Genomic DNA, 23,894 nt, shown 5'->3' with positions numbered 1-23,894 from the left:
TGGTAAACTTTATTAAAACAAGACCTGTCAAATCGCATTTGTTCGAAAAGCTTTGTATCGATATGGATTCACAACACAGACAGCTGCTTTTACACACTAAGGTGAGGTGGCTGTCAAGGGGGAAAGTACTTACCCGTGTACACGAGCTATGACAAGAACTTCTTGCGTTTTTTGAAGAGATGAAACAATTACATTTTTGTAACCTCCTTCGGTGCGAATTTTGGATTGCCAGGTTACAGTATTTGGTGCCGATATATTTCAGCAGCTCAATATTTTGAATACTAGCATGCAAGGGAAAGAAGAAAATATTCTCACATCCACTGACAAAATGAAAGCGTTTCAGAGAAAACTACAGATTTGGAAAAGAAAAGCTATTGAAGGTAATTTGGAAATGTTTCCATTGGTAAGTAACACTTGCATAAATGAAACACTTCCAATAATAGTTGAACATTTAACAAGTTTAGAAGAAAAATTGAGTTCTTATTTTCCATCACTTAACACTGAACAATACGATTGGATTAGAAACCCATTTATGGAAACTTCAAGTGATTTTGGTTTAACATTAACAGAAGAAGAAGAAGAACTGGCAGCTATATCCAGTGATTGTGGATTGATGATTAAACATAAGGAATTGTCTCTTGAAGCCTTTTGGATTTCTATAAAAGAAGAATATGTGTCAATATCTAAAAAAGCTTTGAACATTTTACTACAATTTTCAACATCATATTTATGTGAATTAGGATTTTCTACCCTCACCACAATTAAGTGTAAAAAGAGAGGAACTCTTCAATGTATTGACGAGGAAATGAGAGTTTGCCTTTCAAATATATGCCCAAACATTGAAGCAATCGCTAGGACACATCAGGCTCATGTTTCTCATAAACACAAGAATGAATAAACTTAAGATATGTTTCATTTTATTATCGCATTATTTTTTTTCTGTAATATTTGACTTAATTATTATAACATATTTCTCAGAAATTTGTATATAGTGCGCCTACATTATTTGTAGGATTTTAAATGTGCCCCGACTTCAAAAAGTTTGAGAACCACTGCTATTAAGTAAAACAATTCACTATTTGAAGCACCAAGTTTTTTTGTTAGTTTTTTAATAAAAAGTAATTTTGAGATGTTACTTGTAAAGAACCCAAGAATGGTACAAAAGAAATTTACATCAATTTCTACAAATTATACATACCTCACCTAAGATGTTACTATAAAATTTTTTGAAAACTTCATAAAATCCAAATTTTCCCAGTCCTTGCAGGGAATAACCAATTGCAGTTGGTGCCCATCCTTTAGCTAATCCACGCATTCCATCTTCCTTTACAGTGACAGAAAAGCCATTCACAATACTTCTATATTTTGCAGGATTAGTCTAAACAAATTGCAAAATATAATAAATATTACTTAAAAATTTAATTAAAATATTTTTAAGAAGAAATTTAAAAACTGAATTAAGTGAAATATATAACCAGTATTACAAAGATAATAAGCCGAAAGGCTAAATTAAATATAACCAGTATGTTTCAGCAATAAGTAAAGGAGTAGGATGAACCATCTCACTACCTTTTTAATATTATCCACAAAAAATCAAGTTCTGTGAGAGACAGAAATAAAATTATGCAAACTGTTTCATACATACATATGAATTTGATTTCATTATGGCTTTTGATATGTTATGGCAAATAGGGTGATCTCCATAATTTCTAGTACTTTTCACTTTCAGTTGAAAGTTTTCACTCTCCTGACCTAAATAAAATACTTGCTCTAAATAGCTTAAGAAGAATTATTATTCCCATGCTTTTAAAATACAAGTCTTTGTTCCTTTTAACAGCTTTATAATAACAAATGCAGCCTAGTAGAGAAAAAAAAAAAATGCATATCAAAGGTGGGTTGAAAAACTCCAGCTCTGCAGTCTTACTACAAGCTTCAGTAAACTAGATCAACATTTAAAGCATTGTAATTCAGTAATTACAAAAGTTCATCAGTAGAATATTAGTGAAAAGGAGACTACATCCAAATTAGAATATCTGCAGGAGATAAAAGCAATTACATGTAGTAAGTTTAAGGGAGATGGTAAATCCCGTATTATTCTACAGCCGGGTACGAAACTTGGATCGAAATCCATATGGATTTCGATCCGAGTTTCGTACCTGGCTGTAGAATAATACGGGATTTACCATCTCCCTTAAACTTAATTTATGTCGCCGGTAAAATAGCCTTTTGACTTCTTATAATTACATGTAGTATTTTTAAATTCTTTTAATTATGGTGTATCAACTGTAAAGAAGAGATAATTACAGTTGTTTGGCTACTTTATAGGTAGATCTGCCTATAGAATCAACTACTGGTTTTTTAGGAAGACCATTCAGTGGAAGTCCAGCTAAATTAACAAGTCTTGGTCCCAATACCAGACATCTAGAAGTTAAAATTTAGATTTACAACTGTATAGGATGTCTGCAGTAGAATAATCATATAATAGGTTAAGTTTCCTAGTAAATGTCATTGCCAGTACCAGTTAGACTTCATCTATGAAAGTTAATTTTATTTTTATAGACTGGAAGGCTTGCTTTTTATCTAAGTATAGTTGCTTCAAATTAACTCTGATTGTGTGATAACCTGTTTTGTAGGCCTATATCAATGTTAACAGCTTTCTTATATCAAGAATAAAGTTAAGTTTTTTTTTTTTACTTGGCAAGAAATTCAGAATGTTATAGTTCTTTATAAAGAAAGATGGATTGAGATTCTATAAATGATAATGTAACAAATGGGAGACAGGGCTGGTCAGAGGAATTTGACAATATTAGCAATCCAAGTTTTTTTTTTTTTTTGGCTTCACACACATCAAAAAGATCTAACATACAACCAAGTACACAAAACTCTTAATTTACAACAAATACAAACCTCAGTTCCTGAACAAAGCAAAGATGCTTTGTTCAAGAAGTGTAGAGGCTAAAAGTTTCAGTAAACAAAGTACAAACACAGGAGATTAAAAATTTATGTATTTATTATAGAATATAAATTTGTCATCTTCAGCACATATATGATGCAAGAGCATGAAGAGGTGTTACCATTCTAGTTTAATATATACAGATCAATTATCAATACTTAGGTAATAATTTATTTTCATTCCCAATGTGAGACCACCATCTTGTTCTGAAGAGGATTCAAGTGAATTAGTCTAGAGCAGGGGTCGACAACGTCACAGCTATTTGAACATGTAACTGCACCTCTAACTTTTAGTCTACATGTACAACAAGCACACACCACAAACACATCTCAGTTTAGTTTGCTGCACAATGCAAGCACAGCACGTGTACTGCAAGGTTTTGAAGATTAATCTTTGTGGAGATGACAGGTATAAAATAGTAAAGACAGAAACAAAATAATATCAGTGTGTTCAATGCATAGAGACATGCATGTAAACCCAAAAATATTTGCATTTGGCTTATCTCAGTTTTGTGTCTGGTATATTTCTGAGAGCAAATATTTTTGAAAATGAACTATATCAAAAATAAATCAAGAAACCATATGATTAATGAAGGTTCTCAGCATGTTTAAAGATGAAAATTATGGTATAATTGCCTGATAAGAGCCTTGCTCCCACTCGATGCCTGAAATTAATGATAATTCATGAATATTTCCATGTTTAAATATACGCAGCTTGATCACTGACATTTGCTACACAGACGTTATTTAGGTATTCTGGGTCTGAGCTTTTGACACTCCCAGCTTTAGCTGAGATGCGGCTCTTTGGATTCCTTTATTTTTTAATTAGATCAAAAATAGCTCTTCGCTGAAAATGGTTGCCGACCCCGGTCTAGAACAAGATTTCCAGATTAATCTAGAATTCTTTTACCTTCAGTTACTGGTGAAAACTTATGTTTTTTTTTTGTTTTTTTTTCTCTCTCTTTCTCTTAACAGCTTTTTGTAAGTGAGATTCATATTAGGAAAAAAAAAAAAACCTTATAAGGGGACTGATTGAAGGTCAAAAGCTAGATAACAGAGATTTGAGCTTTTCCACATTCCTTAAAAAAGGGTTAGGTGAAAGAACCCACCACAGCTGCTACTGTAATGTTCATCCACTCTAATGTCTGTCTATGGTCTCAACTAAGTAGACCATAGAGTTCTACTAAGAAACAGCTGTTGGAATTTTTCAAACAACATTAGAGAGAGCAGCTAGCTGATTGAGGCAATGTTGGTCCTTGGAGATCTAAAAACAGCAGATTATGAAATTAATATCACATACAACAATATTTTGAGAAAAGAGCAAAGATAATAAAAATTGCAAGTACCTGCTCGATTCCTTTTCAAGAAATGGACTAGTCAGTACTAACACATGTTCAAAGATAAACATGTGCACAAATTCACATGAAGAGAAGAGACAATTCTCCCAGTTATCTAGCTTTCTTTTGACCTTCAATCAGCCCCCTTATAAGTTTTTTTTTTTTCCTAATATGAATTTCACTTACAAAAATTAGCAATGATTAGTCCATGTCCTTAAAAGAAATAGAAAAGGAACTTACTACTATTATTAGTTTGCTCTTTAAGTCTGTTATTGTTGATAGCAATATTCATGCTAGTTCAGGACACAAGTATACAGGGGATTTGAAAAAGTGATAATTTAGTTTTGAGCAGGATAAAACTGAATACTGTACTGAATAGAAAAATGTGAAAGTTTAAAAACTCAAGCAGCTTTCAGAAGTGAATTGTAGACAAACACAGTAAAAACGAATAATAAATAAAAAAAGAAAAGAAAAGAAAATAAGAACCAAACAGAGATTCATTGGAAGAGCCTAAAGAAAACAGTGGCACACCCAGAATTTAATCTTGTAAGGGGCCGAGTACTCAAGAGTTAATCTTGGGGGGAGCACACATGATTTAATCTTGGGGAGGCAGAGTTGAATAGACAATTTGAGAATACACACTGCATATGACCTATGAGTGAGCATCTGCAGTGATCGCCAATACATGATACCTGTGATCTCTGGCTGGGCTCGGGCAAACAAAGTATCGCCCAAGCACTACTTCATCCGCCTTGCGTTCATTGTGAACGCAAGGCAAACGAAGACCGTGATTACCGAGAATCGGAGGGTATTCCCACCTTATGTGACTGCTAATTCATAAATAGTATAGAAATAGAAGACACGACACAACATAAATAAAATTTTAAAAAAGAATTTTAATTAGGAAAAGATTTTTGGAAATGTTTCTAAACTTTTTTTCCTTTTTCTTTGGGGGGGGGGGGGGGGGGGGGGGGGCCTTGGCCTCCTCCTTGGGTGCGCCAATGAAAGCAAACATTCACTGATAGTGATTCAGCCTGAGACATGTAGTGAGGTGTTACCTGCAAGGATAGAAAAATCAGGACTCCATGGTGGATACAGAAAGTTACAAAGACAGGCAAGGAAAAGAAGAAAGAATATCAAAAGTTATTAGCAAGTCAGTATGTGCACTGAGAGAACAGAGAAAACATATAAGAAAGCAAAGCACCATGTAAAACAAGCTAAACAAGTCTTAGGAAGACTTTGGTAAAAACAAAAGAAATATCAGGAAGGTGACAAAATATTCTGGAGGCTACTGAAAAAAAAACAAAAAAACTTAGAAATGGAGAAAAACAGAGTGGTAGAAAACATTCAAGATAATTACAGCCAGGAGTACTAATACATGAATATTTGAGGTAAAAAAGCCATCAAAAACCTCAAATATAGAAAGCAGCTGGAGTAGATGATATTCAACCAGAAATACCCCATATAGTAGTTACACTATATAATTCAGAAAATCTGGTCAGAGTGTCAATTTTAGATTATCGGAGTAGAGTTTTTCATAGTACTCATCTACAAAAAGTTAAATAAAACTGAAAATTACAGAATCTGTGTTTTCTTCACTGAGTGTTCTTGGCAAGAGTTATACAAGCATATTCGAGAAAAGGCTAAGAAAAATTGGGAAAGAGAAAACTCAAAAAACTTGAAGTTGTCAGGATCAAATTTTCACTTTAAGACAAAGTTGAGAAATTATGGTGAATATAACAAATTATCTTCTAGGTTTGCAAAACTACTAGAAAGTACATAATTCAGTAGTTAGAGTTGAATGCACATGATCATTTGATATTAAATAAGCTGTGAGAAAAGTGTACACATTATTTTACAAGTAATGCCACTTTCATGAAGGAAAGTAGCATTAAACATGATAGCAAAATTGGTGATGTTAATCTCAACTATTTACTTTATATTTATTACAGATGTCATACTCCTAAATAAACCCAGTACAGATGTACAGGATTCTCTAAATAAATTGAATAATTACTGTAATACCATACCAAACAGTATGAAAATAAAAACTTTGAAAACATCTACATTCTGAATGGAATTCAGAATGGAGAAAGAGAGAGGGTGTTAAATGTCCTTCCTGAAGATGCTGTCAGTCATATATAATACAGCAAAATATATCAGAGGAATGTTCAATTTTAATGAATAAAAATTCCGAGTCAAGCCTGGTTATTCATTCAAAGTGAGAATGTTAACTGGAAAGAGTGTTCAACTAGAAAGCAAGCAGCACATGCCCTAAGAAGCAAGATGGAATCTGCAATAAAATTCTTTTTCTCAGAAATGCTAACCGCTTGAAAACATACTCCTCCCAGATATTATTCTTCATGCCTACACCAACAAATAAAAGAAAGATGTTTTTTCACAAAGCTTGCTTGCTAGAAGATACATGTAATTCTAGTCAAGTGAGATATACTTCTTTCAATGGTGATTCTGAAAAATAGTAAGGACTAAACGAATGAATGAGTAGAAAAAAAAAAGTAAATAAAATGAGTACTCAATAACTATGATATGTTATGGAGTAAATGGGCTTATTAACAAAAATAATCTATTTATACATGATATGTACATCCACACCTATTGGTGAAATCTTGGTCGAATAAAGCATTAACGATGGTAGATTATGTGACCAAAATGGGCACCTTGTCCTTCAAGATAAGTTTCTTAGTGCATGTGAAGGTTCTTTTTCATCTTGGAGAAAAAGGGTTGGGACATCTACTGGACATGTTGTGTAATTTTATCCCTTAGTTCACCATTTGAAGGTGGGTCATGGCGAAATACCAATTCCTCCAAGGTATCCCAAACGAAGGCATCAAGTGATGCGAGATCAGGAGAACATGAAGGGTATGGAAATTCTGTGAACCTCGAAATGAGCTTCCCCTGGGGAAGTGTTCTGATAGTCTCTAGAACCATGTAATGTGCGACAGGTTGCTCCATCCTATTGGAATGCCTGTGCACGAAATGGAATGTTTTTTGACACATACTATGAAAATCCTGGGTGAACGGAACCAACACATTCTTGATGTAGCATTTGTTAATCAAGGTCACAGATACATCACCTTCTTCAATGAAGTAAGACCCAATTATGCCATGACCAGAAACCGCACACCATGTGGTGAACTCACTGCAAAGAGGTTTCTCTCAGACAAATTCAGGTCTCAAGAAACCTGTAGATTCGTCTATTTACATGACTGCTCATATGGAAATGCACTTTATCCAAGAACAGACATTATGGAGGAAGGACAGATCTTCATAGGCCAGCATGCGTGAACAATATTCCCATCGTGCAGCGCAATCCAAATGAATGATGTATGAAAAGGAACCCAGCTGCTTAAAGAGTTTCTGTAGTGATGACTGACTCAGTGTCCAAGTTTTACTGTTGTTCAGTTGATGACTGCATTTCAGACACTAATATTTGCACCAGCACACACCCGTGATTCTCAATTGTGTTAAACAGTTTGTTCTTCCAGAATGCCCTTTACATTGTAGCAGGTATGCCTGAACCTCCTGATTAAGGCAATGATGATTTGGTCACACTTACGGAAAAGGCAAACAAACTGCTCATAAACATGTCGTAGGCTTGGACCATTTGCTCTACCAACTCTGTAATGAATGAAAATAATGCTGAATAATAAAATGTCTTTTCTTCCAACATCAATACCACTGCTAAAACTAAATATAATGGCATAGTTTTCTGTTAATGTGCATGCAGTTGAATGGCATATCTCAGGTGCATGTTGAAGGGGTGTCGAAGTTCAGTACTGTTTTTTTTTTTTCACCATACCGTAAAATAACAGAAGATAAAGAGAATGAATAATGCTGCAAAGGAAGTTCCCATATAGTCAAGTGAATGCTCTATTCATTTTTTTTTGTATATTTAATATCCCTCAAAAATGAATTTAACTTAACAGATCAGAATGAGAAAATTTTCTTTTAACTCATACTGTGCACTTCTTAGAATGTGCCATAGTTATTTTTTGCACATAAGAAATCCAGACAAACGGAATATTATAAATTATTTACTTATCTAAGAGAATATGATTTTGTTTAATTTTTTTAGGATAAAGAAAGTGACTTAACACGCTGAACTATGTTTACAGCAAATATTTAAAAAAAATTTATACTTTAGCTTCATTCTTTGAAATTCACAATATTAAAAGAAAAAAAAAATTAAAACATTCTAACTAATGAGCAATTATAAATGCTAACTTATTTTTCACAAACAATTTAATATAAAGGGGTGGATATAGAGAAGGGGGGGGGAGCTAACTTACCAAACAAACTTATGGTAACAACAACCAGTCTCATAAGGTGTAAAGAGAAAGTTTTATCCTAAACAAAATTCTGTATCACACTATCCACTAATGAACTATTCCTGTGGGTCCTTATAAGCTTAAGGGGATGTAGGAATTATACCCCTCCCCCAATCAAAAATTTTAGATAACTAGTAAGTAGTTCTTGTTATTTAGTCCTCGTCCACTGAACCATCATTTAAAAGTCAAAATCACCATAAATTTCAGAAACAGAACTGCTAATTTTTATTACTTTGATTTAATTATCCCCCTTTTATTTATGCTGAGTGTTAAGGGAAACAGACTTGTTTCTAAATGATTATGTTATCCATCTGGATTTTAGCGGGTTACCAAAGGTCTAGATGGATTTATACAGTAAGAAGTGCTTTAGAAGACTGAAATATAAGGACAAACAGGACAAAATATGTAGCTGGTTTCTGCTAAGAACATACAGATGACATGCATTGACAAATTAGAACAATGAGTGCAGGTTGAGTAATTATTACAAAGATTGACTGTGGGGACAGAGGTGGAATGATCACAGATAGCAAAGGAAAATTTATGCAGCTAAGAGGTAATTACCCGAAACAGAATGTAAAGGAGGAAGTTTGAGAGTGCAGGATCCGATTACAGCATCAGAACTTAACCAATCAGTGAGTAATCAATCTATCTACACTGCCTCAGCTTGGAGAAAGTGATTACATTGTTTTGACTTCAGAGATTGCCAGAAATGCAGAATTTTATATTAAGAGATACATATAAAATTCCAAAGCAGATGATTATGACAAGCTGAGAAGTTGGCCTGGTTCCTGGCAAAAATAACAGGGGCCTTGTTTAACCGGGCGATGCCACAGCTGGCATGAAATTCTGTTATGTTGTACCATCATTTTATATTTTGGTTTAAGCCAATAAGAATAAAATTTTTTCAGCTAAATTCCAAAGAACTTGACATTATCAGCATCCAGGAATGCGTTAGCAGACCTAATCTCAGGTGGTATGATCACTTAAAGATTAGCAAAACAAGTGTTTTCTGCCAGGTTGGCAGATAAAAGACCCAGAGGAAAACTAAAGGGGGTGCTTAAGGGTCAAAACTGTATAACTGAGAGAAGACCTCCACATAGCCTTTAAAGGAATGAGGAGAACCGACCAGGGCTTCTGACCTAATGTCCAATCCTCACCTTCTCGTGGTGCACCCTGTTGGGTATCTACTTGGATACTGAACGGACGAGGATGGGCTGGCAATTTGGGATTTAGCCGACCAAATTGTATTCTTATTGGTTAAACCAAAATATAGAATGATGGTACAACATGACAAAATTTCATGCCGGCTGGGGCGTCGCCCGGTTAAACAAGACCCCCCTTGTTTTCACCAGCGAACCAGGACGAACAGCGAAAAGTCAGCTACTGGAACAAATCTGAAAACAAACCCCAACTCAACATCACCAGAGTTAAAGATCGGTTCTATCAATTTAAGAAGCCTGAATGGCAAAGAAATGGAGCTAGATAAAGAATTAGATAAGTACCAGATCAACATTACAGGGGTGACTGAAACAAAAAAGACCAAAACTGGTGATATCTTTCTGAGCAATAAATACAAAATGTTATATTCAGGCAATGACAATCAAGGAAAAGAAGGAGTAGCCATAGCATTCAACACAAAATACGAGGCTAATCTTCTTGAATGGCAGGCAGTCTCAAGTAGAGTGATGTGGGCAAATATCAGAATGGGGAATTGGACAATGAGACTTATTTGTGCCTATGGTCCCACAAAAGGTTCTACTAAGGTAGAAGTGGAGGAATTTTTTCAGGCTTTAGAAAAAGCAACTGACACAATGAAAAAGGAAAAGTTGGTCCTTGTTGGGGATCTAAATAGCAGAGTAGAAAATGATTGTGAGACACACAAAAATATTTTGGGAAAATTTGGAGAAAAGAGCAAAGCTAATAATAATGGCAAATACCTGTTGGATTTCTGCTCAGGACATGGACTGGTTATTACTAACACCATGTCCCAACATAAAAATGTGCACAAATTCACATGGAGAGAAGAGGCTAGGAATAAGAAAAGTCTCACTGACTATGTTATTGTTGATAGTGATGTTTTCTCCCAGGTACAGGACACCAGAGTGTACAGAGGATTTGAAATTGGAAGTGATCACTATTTAGTCTTGAGCAAGAAAAAATTGAATTTCATATTGAAAAGAAAAACATGTAAGAAAGTTTTAAAGAGAATAAAAGTTGAGCAGCTCTCAGATGTGAACTGTAGACTAAAATACACAAAGATTATTGAAGAAAAAATGAAAGAGTTTGAGAACAGGAATCAAACCTTGGAGATTCAGTGGCAAACTCTGAAGAAAACATTGATTGATTTTTCTAGAGAGGCATGTGTTGAGGTTGTCTGCAAGGATAAAAAAATCAGAACTCCCTGGTGGACACAGGAAGTTAAAGAGGCAGTGAAGGAAAAGAAGAAAGCATATCAAAAGTTCCTGTCAAATAAGTCAGCTTGTGCTCTTAGAGAATATAGAGACAAACGCAAGAATGCAAAACACTGTGTAAAACTAGCTAAACAAAAGTCATGGGAGGACTTTGGGAAGAATATAGAAAATAAATATCAAGAAGGTGGCAAAACATTCTGGAGGTTGTTGAAGAAGCTTAGGAATGGAGGAAAGAGTGCTGTAAAAGGAGTTAGAGATGATAAAGGTGACATGAAAACGGAAGAAAAAAGATATCCTTGAAGTATGGAGTAATTACTTTGAAAAACTGCTAAATGAAACAAGCAGTGATGACAGTACAGTGGTAAAAAACACTGATCAGGCATGCAGTCAGGAATACATATCCATACTTGAAGTAGAAAATGCCATCCAAGGCTTGAAATGTGGAAAGGCAGCAGGAGTAGATGATATTCGACCAGAAATGCTGAAGTATGGTGGTATAAGAGTCTTACAGTGGCTGAACTGCATAGTTCAGCAAGCCTGGACAGAGGGACGAATTCCCGATGATTGGAGTAGAGCTCTTATAGTACCCATATATAAAAAGGGAAATAAAACTGCATGTGAGAATTACAGAGGTATTTCCCTACTGAGTGTTCCTGGCAAGATCTATGCAAGTATACTTGCGAAACGGTTGAGAAGAATTGTGGAAGAAGAGCTTGGTGAAGAACAAGCTGGATTCAGGCCAAATAGAGACTGTCAGGATCAGATCTTCACTTTACGACAAATAGTCGAGAAAGCATGGGAATATAACAGAGATCTGTACTTAAGTTTTGTCGATTTGGAAAAGGCATATGACAAGGTGCCAAGAGAGAAGCTATTCAATACGCTGCAGTTATATGGTGTCAATGGATCATTATATCAAGCAATACTTAGTCTTTATTTGAGTTGTAAGTCAGCAGCTAGAATTGAAGGAAGTACAGGAAGATGGTTTAATGTTAAATCTATTCATTACCTATATGGATCACATTATGAAGGAAAGTGGTATTAAACATGATATCAAAATTGGAGATGTTAATGTCAGCTCTTTGCTTTATGCGGATGATATTATACTTCTAAAAAATCCGCTACAAGTCCGCAAGATTCTCTGACTAAATTGAATAGCTGTTGTAATAGATATGGTATAAAGGTCAGTAATAAAAAGACAGACAATGAAAATAGGCAGAATCATTGAAAATGTCAACTGTGTTGTGAATGGAGAACTTGTGGAACAAGTAAAACATTTCAGCTATTTAGTCACGATTTTTACTGAAGATGGTAAATTAAATATAGAAATAGACAACAGAATTAGCAAAGCTGGTATGGTGGGAAGTCAATTGAATAAATTCATATGGAATAAGAGAGAAATTAGTCGGAACACTAAATTAGCTGTATACAAGACAGTGTTCGAACCAGTTTTAACTGATGGATCTGAGAGCTGGGTCAGAAGTAAAACACTTGACCAAAGACTAGAGACCACAGATATGAGAGTCCTGAGAAAGATTATAGGCGTGAACAGATGGCATCAATGGCAATATCATATTAAAAACGAGGATATTAGGAAAGAACTTGACATTGTCGGCATCCAGGAATGCGTTAGCAGAGCTAATCTCAGGTGGTATGGTCACTTAAACAGAATGGGCGAGGAAAGATTAGCAAAACAAGTGTTCTCTGCCAGGCTGGCAGCAAAACGAACCAGAGGAAGACCAAGATATAGGTGGATTGATATGGTACAAAGTGCCTTAGAAGATAGAAATATAAGATCTGATAATGTTGGAGTCTTGACAAGTAACAGACTGATTTGGAGGAAAATTGTAGATAGGAAATTAATAATGATGTAATTTTTTCATGTAGTACTATCATATCCTGTACACCCCTTGAGGGTACATGGCAGGAATTTGATGATGAGGAAGACCAAGACATAGGTGGATTGATACGGTAAAAAGTGCCTTAGAAGATAGAAATATAAGATCTGATAATGTTGGAGTCCAAATCAATCTGTTATCTTGACAGGTAACAAATTGATTTGGAGGAAAATTGTAGATAGGAAGTTAGTAATAATGAAAGTTTTTCATGTAGTACTATCATATCGTGAACACCCTTTGAGGGTACATGTCAGGAATTTGATGATGAGAAGTTGGCTTTTAGCACAGCCATGGCATAAGAACTTGGAGAGATGGCAGTGGTGGTACATGAGATGGTCAAGAAATGTTTGAAGAAAGTAGTATTAGAATGTATACCCAGAGTCTGGATGATATAGGAGTTAGATGAATCAATGGCATCATTAAGCAAGAGTTGCAGATAGAAAAAGTTGTCAGCATGCCCATGAGCTGTACAAGGCAAAGGCTAAGAATAGTGAAACAAATGAAAGAGAGCTAGCTGATGAGGCCAAAAGAAACTGTAGTTTCATTATATGTTAAATTGCAGAGTAAGCATGTGTGAACAGGAGTGTACCATCTAGGTGGCAAAGTTGCAATACCAGATGTGACAACACTGACTAATAGGAGAATAAGGCTGAAAAAAAAATTGGAGGTGCTTAAAATATTGTGGAGTCTCAATACGAACACGGCCATGTGATTAGGTGGCACATCTGCCAATCAGTATTACAAAAGTGTGCAAGGCAATCAACAGCTCCTCTGTTTAAGCCTCAGTACTATGAAAGTGCCAATGGAGTGGAAAGAGGTCAAAATACTTCACTGCATGAAGGAGACTCAGGACAGAAGTAGCAAATTATAATGCAATCAGCATCTCAATAGATGGTTAAGAGAAATTAGTGAAAGACAGAATTCAGGACTGGATGGATAGGAATATGATATTCTATAAGGGATAATAGTCTTGTGAAATGTAGGTCATGACTTAGTATTTTGCTTACTTTTTATATTAAAGTGACAATGTAGTTGGATAAGAGAAATGATTACTCAGTGATACTGTTAAACTTAGCAAAAGCAATTAACAAGCTTCCATATAGAACTATAGCATAAATTAGAGCAAATGAAGATGAATATGAATCTGTGGTGATCTGGATTAGAGGGTGGTTGACTGAAAGATATCAAAGAGTGGTTAATGGAGAGGTTGAGTCTAAGCGAAGGCAAGTGATCAACAATGTACGACAGGGCTCAGTACTTGGTCATCCATTGTTTAATTTGAAAAACAATGATTTAGGAAATCATTTGACAGGAAATACTGTTGTCTGCTGACGATACTAAACTGGGATGAGTAATAGCAAAAGAAATTAATGCAAAGGATCCTGCTGGGAAACTTAGACTATTTGTTATGTTCCATCGAGTCATTTTCAACTCCTGGTGATTCTATGAACGTATATTCTCCATTAGATCTGTCCCTGGTCATATCTTTCATAATTTCCAAGCGCATTCCAGTTGCTTCTTTAACTCCATCCACCCCATCTAATTCTCGGTCTTCCTCTTCTCCTGCTTCTATCAACTTTAGCAAGCATCATTTTCTCCAGACTGTCATTTGCTCGCATAATATGTCCGAAGTATGACAATTTTTGCTTGATGATCATCCATACAGTACCATAGGGAATACCACTGCTTTCACGATTCTGATTTTTGTTGCAAGGATAATATCTTTAAAGATCTTGCTTAAATTTGTCATTGTTTTCTTTCTGAGTAATAATCTTCTTCTAACTTCTTCAGTACAATAACCATCTTGATCAATGTGGGATTCTAGGAGCACAAAATTGTTAACTGCTTCCATTTTCTCCCCATCTACTTCAAAATCATTAAGTTCACATGTTGCCATAACTTTTATCTTTTTAAGGTTAAGTTTAAGACCATATTTAGCACTTTCTTCTTTAACTTTCATAATAAGTTCCTCCAAATCTTCTTTGCATTCTGCTAGCAAAGTGATATCATCTGCATACCTCAAATTATTAATATTTCTTCCACCAATTTTAATTGCAACTGAAGACTCCTCCAGCCCTGCCATTCTTAAAATATATTCACTGTACAAGTTAAACAGGTATGGAGATAAAATACATCCTTGTCACACCCCTTCACCTATTGTGAAATACTCAGTTTCTCCAAGATGTTTGGATAGTAGCTTCTTGTTCATAATAAAGATTCCTCAGAAGGATAATGAAATGCTCTGTTACTTCCATTGTTCTTAACACATTCCACAGTTTCACATGATCTACAGGGTCAAAAGCTTGCTATAGTCAAGGAAACAAAAAGGTAGACATTCTTTTGATATGCCTGTTCTTGTTCCTCAGCCTTTTCGAAATCCTGCCCGTTCATCTGGCATTTCTCTCTTCATGAATGGTTCCAGTCTTTTCTGAATGATCTTAAGTAAGACTTTACTTGCATGAGAAATCAATGCTATAGTTCTGTAATTTTCACACTCTCTCTTGCATCGCTTTTCTTCAATAAAAGGTATATAAACTGATTTTTTCCATTCCCTAGGCCATTTAGTTATGATCCAAATTTGTGAACATAGAGCTGTTAAAATTTTAACTGCCTCGTCTCCCAGGGCTTTGAGCAACTCAATAGGTATTCCATCTCCTCCTGGTGCCTTCTTACTGGATAGCTGTTGTGGTGCCCACCTCACTTCACTCTCCAGTGTTACTGTCTCCTTTTCAAATTTCTCAGTGATTTTGGAGTCCTTTCTGTATACTCTTTCCATCATTCTTTGATGTCTGCAGCTTCAGTAAGATATCCTTTATGTTTACTTTTCAATATTGGTACTAAACTTTCCTGTTAGTTCTCTGATCTTTTTGAAAAGATCTCATTTTTCCTTTCTTGTCACTTAGACTATGAGTAAAGGTAAATGGCTGTAGTTAAAATATGGCCAAGTATACACATCCACCAATAATTGTCCAGACACTAGCAATTTACAATTGATACCAGCAGGCGAACTCTAATATCTGGTATGTCCGATATTAGACTGGTGAACTGTCCAGTTCACACACTCTTTTCACCAGGCCAGACGAGCTACCTTCTTAGTTGTGATGTTTAGCTTGTGTACCACTGCTCATCACAGATGGTCTGTGCTGATTGTAGCTGGTTTTTGGATGCCACCTGTTTTAACATCCTTCTGTCCCAGCAGCCATTTTCGGCTGTCACCCTTGGTGTTTTCCTATATTAGTGATGCCAGAATGTCTCCATTTGTTGATCACATCGCCAACCATTGATTTTGGATGCCCCAGTTGAGTGGAAATGACACATATGGACATGCCACCAATGTGACAGCCCATGATGATGCTTCTCTCGAAGTCACTGAGTTCATGTCATGTTGCCATACAGGTGGTATGGCAACACTTGTATTCAACTGCTATGATGAAATACTGCTTTCGACCATCTGTAGACCGGTTTTTATGTTATTAACAAACCTAAAATGTTCCATAACTTCAAATAACAGGGGGCATCGAAACAATTATTAGTAGATAGTGTACTTTGAGTGATGCACTTTAGGGAAAAGATCACAACCTGTATAACTATATTGATGGAACAGAAATGTAGGAAACTGATGAGAACAAGGAGTAAGGTGTGATTGTGAACAGGGAAGTTCAGAGGGCATATTGCAAAAGGTAGCCAAAACAGCACACATCAGATTATGTGGTTGTTGAAGTTGAAGGTTTATTTTTCATTTGGTTAGACTATAATAAATTTAGTTTAATCCTTTATCCAAGTGTGAGCAAACAAAGTCTGCACCTGAAAATATCTTCAGGACTGGGGTAAGGTAGTACAACACCGGGCGACTCGTAGCAAAGGTGGACCAAGGTGGACATCACTCCTTTCTCAGTATCTCCCATAATGCAAAACACATCTCCTTGCAAATATGTATAATGTTATGCATTAAGGGAAGGGCCACTACCCAAACTAGTTTCGACCTTTATTGGGGTCTCTTCAGTGGGAGCCAGGCCCAGAGGTGGAGATACCAGGTAGAAGCAATGGCAAGGTCATTTTTACCTATAGGAGTTGCCAAACGGTGTGCCACCTTTTTATTAAATTACTCTGGATTTAGAGAAAGATGTTGACGGTTTAATTTTCATTTGGTTAGACTATAATAAATTTAGTTTAATCCTTTATCCAAGTGTGAGCAAACAAAGTTTGCGCCTGAAAATATCTTCACGACTGGAGTAAGGTAGTACAACACCTGGGGACTTGTATAAAAGGTGGACAAGGTGGCCATCACTCCTATCTCAGTATCTCCCATAATGCAAAACACATCTCCTTGTGGATATGTATAATGTTATGCATTAAGGAGCCACTACCCAGACTAGTTTCGACCTTTATTGAGAATGCACACTGACAAGCAGAGAGAGAGAAAGAGGGGGGGGAGGGTTACTGTTTCCCTCTAAGGCTTGAATAAGGCCACATCTGGACACCTGGATTCTGCAGAGATGTGTTAGAGAGGATCCAGAAACAAGTGACAAAGATTATGGCAAGTCTATGGAATGCTCTGAGCAGAGATTGACAGTCTGTGGCTGACAGGGGAAAAAAAGTATATATGATAAAAGCATAAAAATTATTAAAAGAAGTTTTATAAGATTGGTAATGAAGACTTCAGTACATGGCAGGAAGAGAGAGCGAGAGAGAACATCGGGGGGGGGGGGGGGGGGGGGGGGCACCTTTGTAGTTTGGAAATTTTGTAGTTAGCATTTTTTGCTTGGAGATGGTGAATTGGTTGCAAGGAGTTGTGAATGCTTAATCAATAAATGAATTTAAGGAGAGGTATCAGTATTGTGCGAATAATAGCTAGCATGTGAATAATAGACTTCTTGTAATAAGTCTTCTGACTCCATGGAGATATCTGTATAATAAGATAATATTGGAGTCTTGACAGATAACAGATTATTTTGAAGGAAAATTGTCAATAGGAAATTAGTAATGATGTAACCTTTTCATGTAGCACTATCATAATATCCTGTTTGCCCTCAGGACACAATATCAGGAATATTTTTTCGTACCGAGTAAAAGAGTAAAATAAAATATTCTAGTTCTCAGGAAGATTCAAAAATAAAATTAATCATCATCATCAATTTCCTGACATGAAAAATTTACATCATTACTAACTTCCCATCTACAATTTTCCTCCAAATCAGTCTGTTACATGACATGACAAAACTCCAAAATTATCAGATCTTATATTACTATCGTCTAAGGCACTTTGTACCATATCAATCCACCTATATCTTGGTCTTCCTCTGGGTCGTTTTCCTGCCAACCTGGAGGACACTTGTTTTGCTAATCTTTCCTTGCATATTCTGTTTAAGTGACCATACCACCTGAGATTAGCTCTGCTAACGCATTCCTGGATGCTGACAATGTCAAGTTCTTTCTTAATATCCTCGTTTTTAATATGATATTGCTATTGATGCCATCTGTTCACACCTATAATCTTTCTCAGGACTCTCATATCTGCGGTCTCTAGTCTTTGGTCAAGTGTTTTACTTCTGACCCAGCTCTCAGATCCATAAGTTAAAACTGGTTTGAAAACTGTCTTGTATATAACTAATTTAGTGTTCAGACTAATTTCTCTGTTATTCCATATGAATTTATTCAGTTGACTACCCACCATACCAGCTTTGCTGATTCTTTTGTCTATTTCTATATTTAATTTACCATCTTTAGTAGAAATCGTGCCTAAGTAGCTCATATGTTTTACTTGTTCCACAGGTTCTCCATTCACAACACAGTTGACAATTTCAACAATTCTACCTATTTTCATTGTCTTTGTCTTTTTAATGCTGACCTTCATACCATATCTATTACAACAATTATTCAATTTAGTCAGAGAATCTTGCAGACTTGTAGTGCATTTATTTAGAAGTATAACATCATCCACATAAAGCAAAGGGCTGACATTAACATCTCCAATTTTGATATCATGTTTAATACGACTTTCCTTCATAATGTGATCCATATAGATAATGAATAACAGAGGGAATGTACATCCTTGTCTCACACCAGATTTAACATTAAACCATCTTCCTTACTTCCTTCAATTCTAACTGCTGATTTACAACTCAAATAAAGACTAAGTATTGCTTGATATAATGCCCCATTGACACCATATAACTGTAGCATATTGAATAGCATCTCTTTTGGCACCTTGTCATATGCCTTTTCCAGATCAACAAAACTTAAACACAGATCTCTGTTATATTCCCATGCTTTCTCAACTATTTGTCACAAAGTGAACATTTGATCCTGACAGCCTCTATTTGGAATGAATCCAGCTCGTTCATCACCAAGCTTTTCTTCCACAATTCTTCTCAACCGTTTCTCAAGTATACTTGCATAGATCTTACCAGGTACACTCAGTAGGAAAATACCTCCGTAATTCTCACATTCAGTTTTATTTCCCTTTTTACATATGGGTACTATTAGAGCTCTACTCCTATCATTGGGAATTCGTCATTCTGTCCAGGCTTTCTGAACTATGCAGTGCAGCCACTGTAAGACTTTTATACCACAATACTTCAGCATTTCTGGTCGAATATCATCTACTCCTGCTGCCTTTCCACATTTCAAGCCTTTGATGGCTTTTTCTACTTCAAGAATGGATATGTATTCCTGACTGTATGCCTGTTGAGTGTTTTTTACCACTGTGCTATCACTGCTTGTTTCATTTAGCAATGTTTCGAAGTAATTACTCCGTACTTTAAGGATATTTTTTTCTCCCGTTTTCATGTAACCTTTATCATCCCTGACTCCTTTTACAGCACTCTGTCCTCCATTTCTAAGCTTCTTCAACAACCTCCAGAATATCTTACCACCTTCTTGATATTTATTTTCTATGTTGTTGCCAAAGTCCTCCCATGACTTTTGTTTAGCTAGTTTTACACAGTGTTTTGCTTTCTTACATTTGTCTCTGTATTCTCTAAGCTGACTTATTTGCCAGGAACTTTTGATATTCTTTCTTTTTTTTCTTCACTGCCTCTTTAACTTTCTGTGTCCACCATGGAGTTCTGATTTTTCTATCCTTGAAGACAACCTCAACATGTGCCTCTCTATTTGAATCAATCGGGGTTTGCTTCAAGACTTGCCACTGAATCTCCAAGATTTGGTTCGTATTCTCAAACTCTTTCATTTTTTCTTCAATAGTCTGTGTATTTTAGTCTACAGTTCACATCTGAGAGCTGCTCAACTTTTATTCGCTTTAAAACTTTCTTACATGTTATTCTTTTCAATATGAAATTCAATTTTATCCTGCTCAAGACTAATTAGTGATTGCTTCCAATTTCAAATCCTCTGTACACTCTGGTGTCCTGCACCAGGGAGAAAACATCACTATAAACAATAACATAGTCAATGAGACTTTTCTTATTCCTTGCCTCTTCTCTCCATGTGAATCTGGCACATTTTTATGTTGGAACATGGTGTTAGTAATAACCAGTCCATGTCCTGAGCAGAAATCCAACAAGTATTTGCCATTATTATTAGCTTTGCTCTTTTCTCCAAATTTTCCCAAAATATTTTTGTATGTCTGACAATCATTTCCTACTCTGCTATTTAGATCCCCAACAAGGACCAACTTTTCCTTTTTCATTGTGTCAGTTGCTTTTTCTAAAGCGTCAAAAAATTTCTCCACTTCTATCTTAGTAGAGCCTTCTGTGGGACCATAGGCACAAATAAGTCTCATTGTCCAATTCCCCGTTGTGATATTTGCCCACATAACTCTACTTGAGCCTGCCTGCCATTCAAGAAGATTAGCCTCGGATTTTGTGTTGAATGCTATGGCTACTCCTTCTTTTCCTTGATTGTCATTTCCTGAATATAATATTTTGTATTTATTGCTCAGAAAGATCAACAGTTTTTGTCTTTTTTGTTTCAGTCACCCCTATTATGTCGATCTGGTACTTATCTAATTCATCAGCTAGTTCCTTTTCTTTGCCATTCAGGCTTCTTATGTTGATAGTACCGATCTTTAACTCTGGTGATGTTGAATTGGGGTGTGCTTTCAGATTTGTTCCAGTAGCTGACTTTTCGCTCTTTTCCCTGGTTCCCTGGTGAAAACAAGGGGGGCCTTGTTTAACCGGGCAACAACGTGCCAGCCGGCACAGTACTTTCAATATGCCACTTAACTTCCACTAGCTTTCACTTTAATTCACTGATCTGAATTCTGCTCAACTTCATTTATATAAAAATAAAATACTGTTCCAATCAAGAATGACCAATTATGAAATTTGATTTTCTTGTAATGGTCTGTAACTTCAATAAGGCATTTGTGGGACTGACCATTAAGTTCTTCAGATTTCAGATAAATCTTTTACTGTGCAATACTAAAATATCGTTTGTTATCACAGAAAAAAAATTATTTCTGTATATTAAAATGGAAGAGAAAGCATATTATCCAATTTGATTTATCTTCCTTGTCAATATCCAGAATAAGTTTCCTTGCAGCATGAGCTCGATTATATATATACATTAACTGAAGAATAAAGATTTCAGATTTCACCTTCTCTTTCAAGTAATTCCCTTCCCCCACTTTTTTTGTTGCATTTTGAGACTATTTTTTCATGAGTTAATAAAAATGATTCTTAATGAAAGAAGCAATCTTTTTTACTCCACCATAATACCTATATTTCCTCCTTTCTATTCTGTAGCCCTTACCAACACTCACTCCTTTATATATTCCAATATTTTTATCTCATGTTCCCGAGTTGGAGAGACCAACAACAAGGTAGCCTTCACATGCTTGGAACAACTAACTGCTATTAGTTATTCTGAAATGTGTAGACATGGTTTTGAAAACAATTTTTTTTCCTCTTTTTTGTAAACAATAAATTCCATCAGTTCTTATTAATTTTCATTTGTTAGATTAGTATCACTCCAAGGTATACAAGATAAGCAAGTCAATCATTTCACTACAACTACAATTTAAAACAATACAGTGCAAACGGTATTGATTAACATTTACATTATATTTGGATGGAGATATTCAGATGTTTGCAGATGATCAAAGTTGGGACGAACCATGAAGGTAGTGAAGATGTTGTGGCCTTACAGGAAGACTTAAAATAGATTGAGTGATTAGGCACGGAAATGGAGATATGAATTCAATGTTGCAAAATGTAAGGTTTTATAATTTGGAAAACAAAGATGGGATGTAGAATTTATGCTTGGTGAGAATATTGTTGGAGGTAGAGGAAATAAGAGATCTGGGGGTGACAGTGGATAAGGATCTAAAATTTAGGGACACATCACCAAAATTGTGAAGACAACACAAAGGCTTCTGGGAATGATCCAGATGACACTGACGTGTAGAAGTAGGGAGATTCTTGTTCCATTGTATAAGGCTTTGATTAGGCCACACATGGACTATAGTGCCCAGATTTGGTCACCAGGTTTTCAGAAGAATGAAGAGATGTTGGAAAGGGTCCAAAGGAAACTGACTAAAGTCTGACCTCTGGAATGTCGAGTATGAGGAAAGACTGAGAAGATGTAATTTGCAGTCTGGTGGACAGGAAGAAGAAAGGGAGATAATAGAGACCTACAAGTTGGTAAGGGGTTGTTATAGGATCAATGCTGGAGAAGTTTTTACAGAGAATAGTGGGAGATCAGGGGAGAACCAGAGGTCATCCCTGGAAACTGTATAAAGAGGGTGTGAGTAGGGGAGTGAGAGGCAGGTTTTTTTTGTGCAGAGTTGTGAATGATTGGAATGCTTTGCCTGAGAATGTGGTGTCTGCAAAGAGTTTGAATGTGTTTAAAACACGGTATGATGAGCTGTGTGTGATAAAAGGACCTCCCAGATGAGTCTCTGACTCCATGAGGTCTTGGGGTGGTAATAATAATAATAATATTATAAATATTATTTTTAAAAAAATCTGAAGTTATATAATACATGAATTCTAAGCAGATTTTTACACTAAGCTGTTCTACTGATAACAATACCCCTTTTAATATAAAAGGCTATACTGCTCACAAAGGATTCAACATCTTCTATAGACAATGTCATCTTAAATACTGATCATCTTTCAGTGGAATAAGAATAACCTATTGAATTTCAATATTATCAAAATGTGAAAGTCGTTTGTCACAAAGATCCATGCCAACTCTGTCCAATAGTTCAGAACACTATTTCAACCTAAAACATAATACTATATAATTCCCAATCTAACTCAAACTTACTATTTACACATTTATAGTGGTGCTATAAAATCCTCCCTAAAATTTCTTAATACTATCCAAAAGAGGGCAGTCCACTCTTAAACTTAATCCAATTGTTTCTACATTATGGATGTTCTCAATAAGTATTGTCAGAGAATATGGTTCCAATGAACTGGTCATACCAGTTTTCCCACTTTCTTCTAAACATTAATAGCTACTATTCAACAGAGATAAAAAGTTCTCCTCTTTCATCTTTCTTTAGAAGAGCTTTCTTCACCCCACGTTCTTCAATTAGAACCTCCAGCTCTCAAAAAATCATTAAAAGAATGTTCAACCCAATCACCTGTTTGCATCATCATCATAGGTTTTGTGACCTCTCACGCATCAGGCTGATGCAGGTATTTCTAGTTTTGACTGCTTGGAAGAAATTATCCTTTGTTCTACAAGTTTCCCCAGGAAGAAAACTTTATCACCTCTGTATAAGGCCAACTAATGAACCATCATTTGAAAAGCCATTATATAAAAAAAATTACTTCTGTTTCCTAGATTAAATTCAAACCTAACTGCTCAAAAATCAAATGCTACAACATCCTCATAATTATTAGACAATCTTCCAAAAAATAACTGAAATTTGTTTTGCTTACACTACTGTAATTTGCTTGCTGGCCTGGATGCTTGTAAATGCTTTTAGGTGGTAGATTAATTTCAATATGAGAAGAGCAGATGCTTAATGTAAGC

The 23,894-nt window shown here is 35.7% G+C and overlaps 1 protein-coding gene across 1 annotated transcript in view; it reads right to left on the bottom strand.

The window, feature by feature from the left end:
- Nucleotides 1–23,894, bottom strand: part of LOC150100602 (solute carrier family 25 member 3-like) — a 92,188-nt gene that overhangs the window by 47,458 nt on the left and 20,836 nt on the right. Inside the window, exon 4 of the mRNA XM_090401826.1 lies at nt 1,199–1,378. Within this exon, the coding sequence (XP_090257952.1) occupies nt 1,199–1,378 (180 nt within the window). The remainder of the gene's footprint in view (nt 1–1,198; nt 1,379–23,894) is intronic.

The sequence above is a fragment of the Typopeltis vanoorti genome, chromosome 12 (genome assembly GCF_054136105.1).
Source record: "Typopeltis vanoorti isolate ZY-2024b chromosome 12, IOZ_Tvanoo_1.0, whole genome shotgun sequence".
Classification (NCBI taxonomy): domain Eukaryota; kingdom Metazoa; phylum Arthropoda; class Arachnida; order Uropygi; family Thelyphonidae; genus Typopeltis; species Typopeltis vanoorti.
Note: the sequence above shows the minus strand (reverse complement) of the source record. Positions and strands in the feature narration are given on the sequence as shown.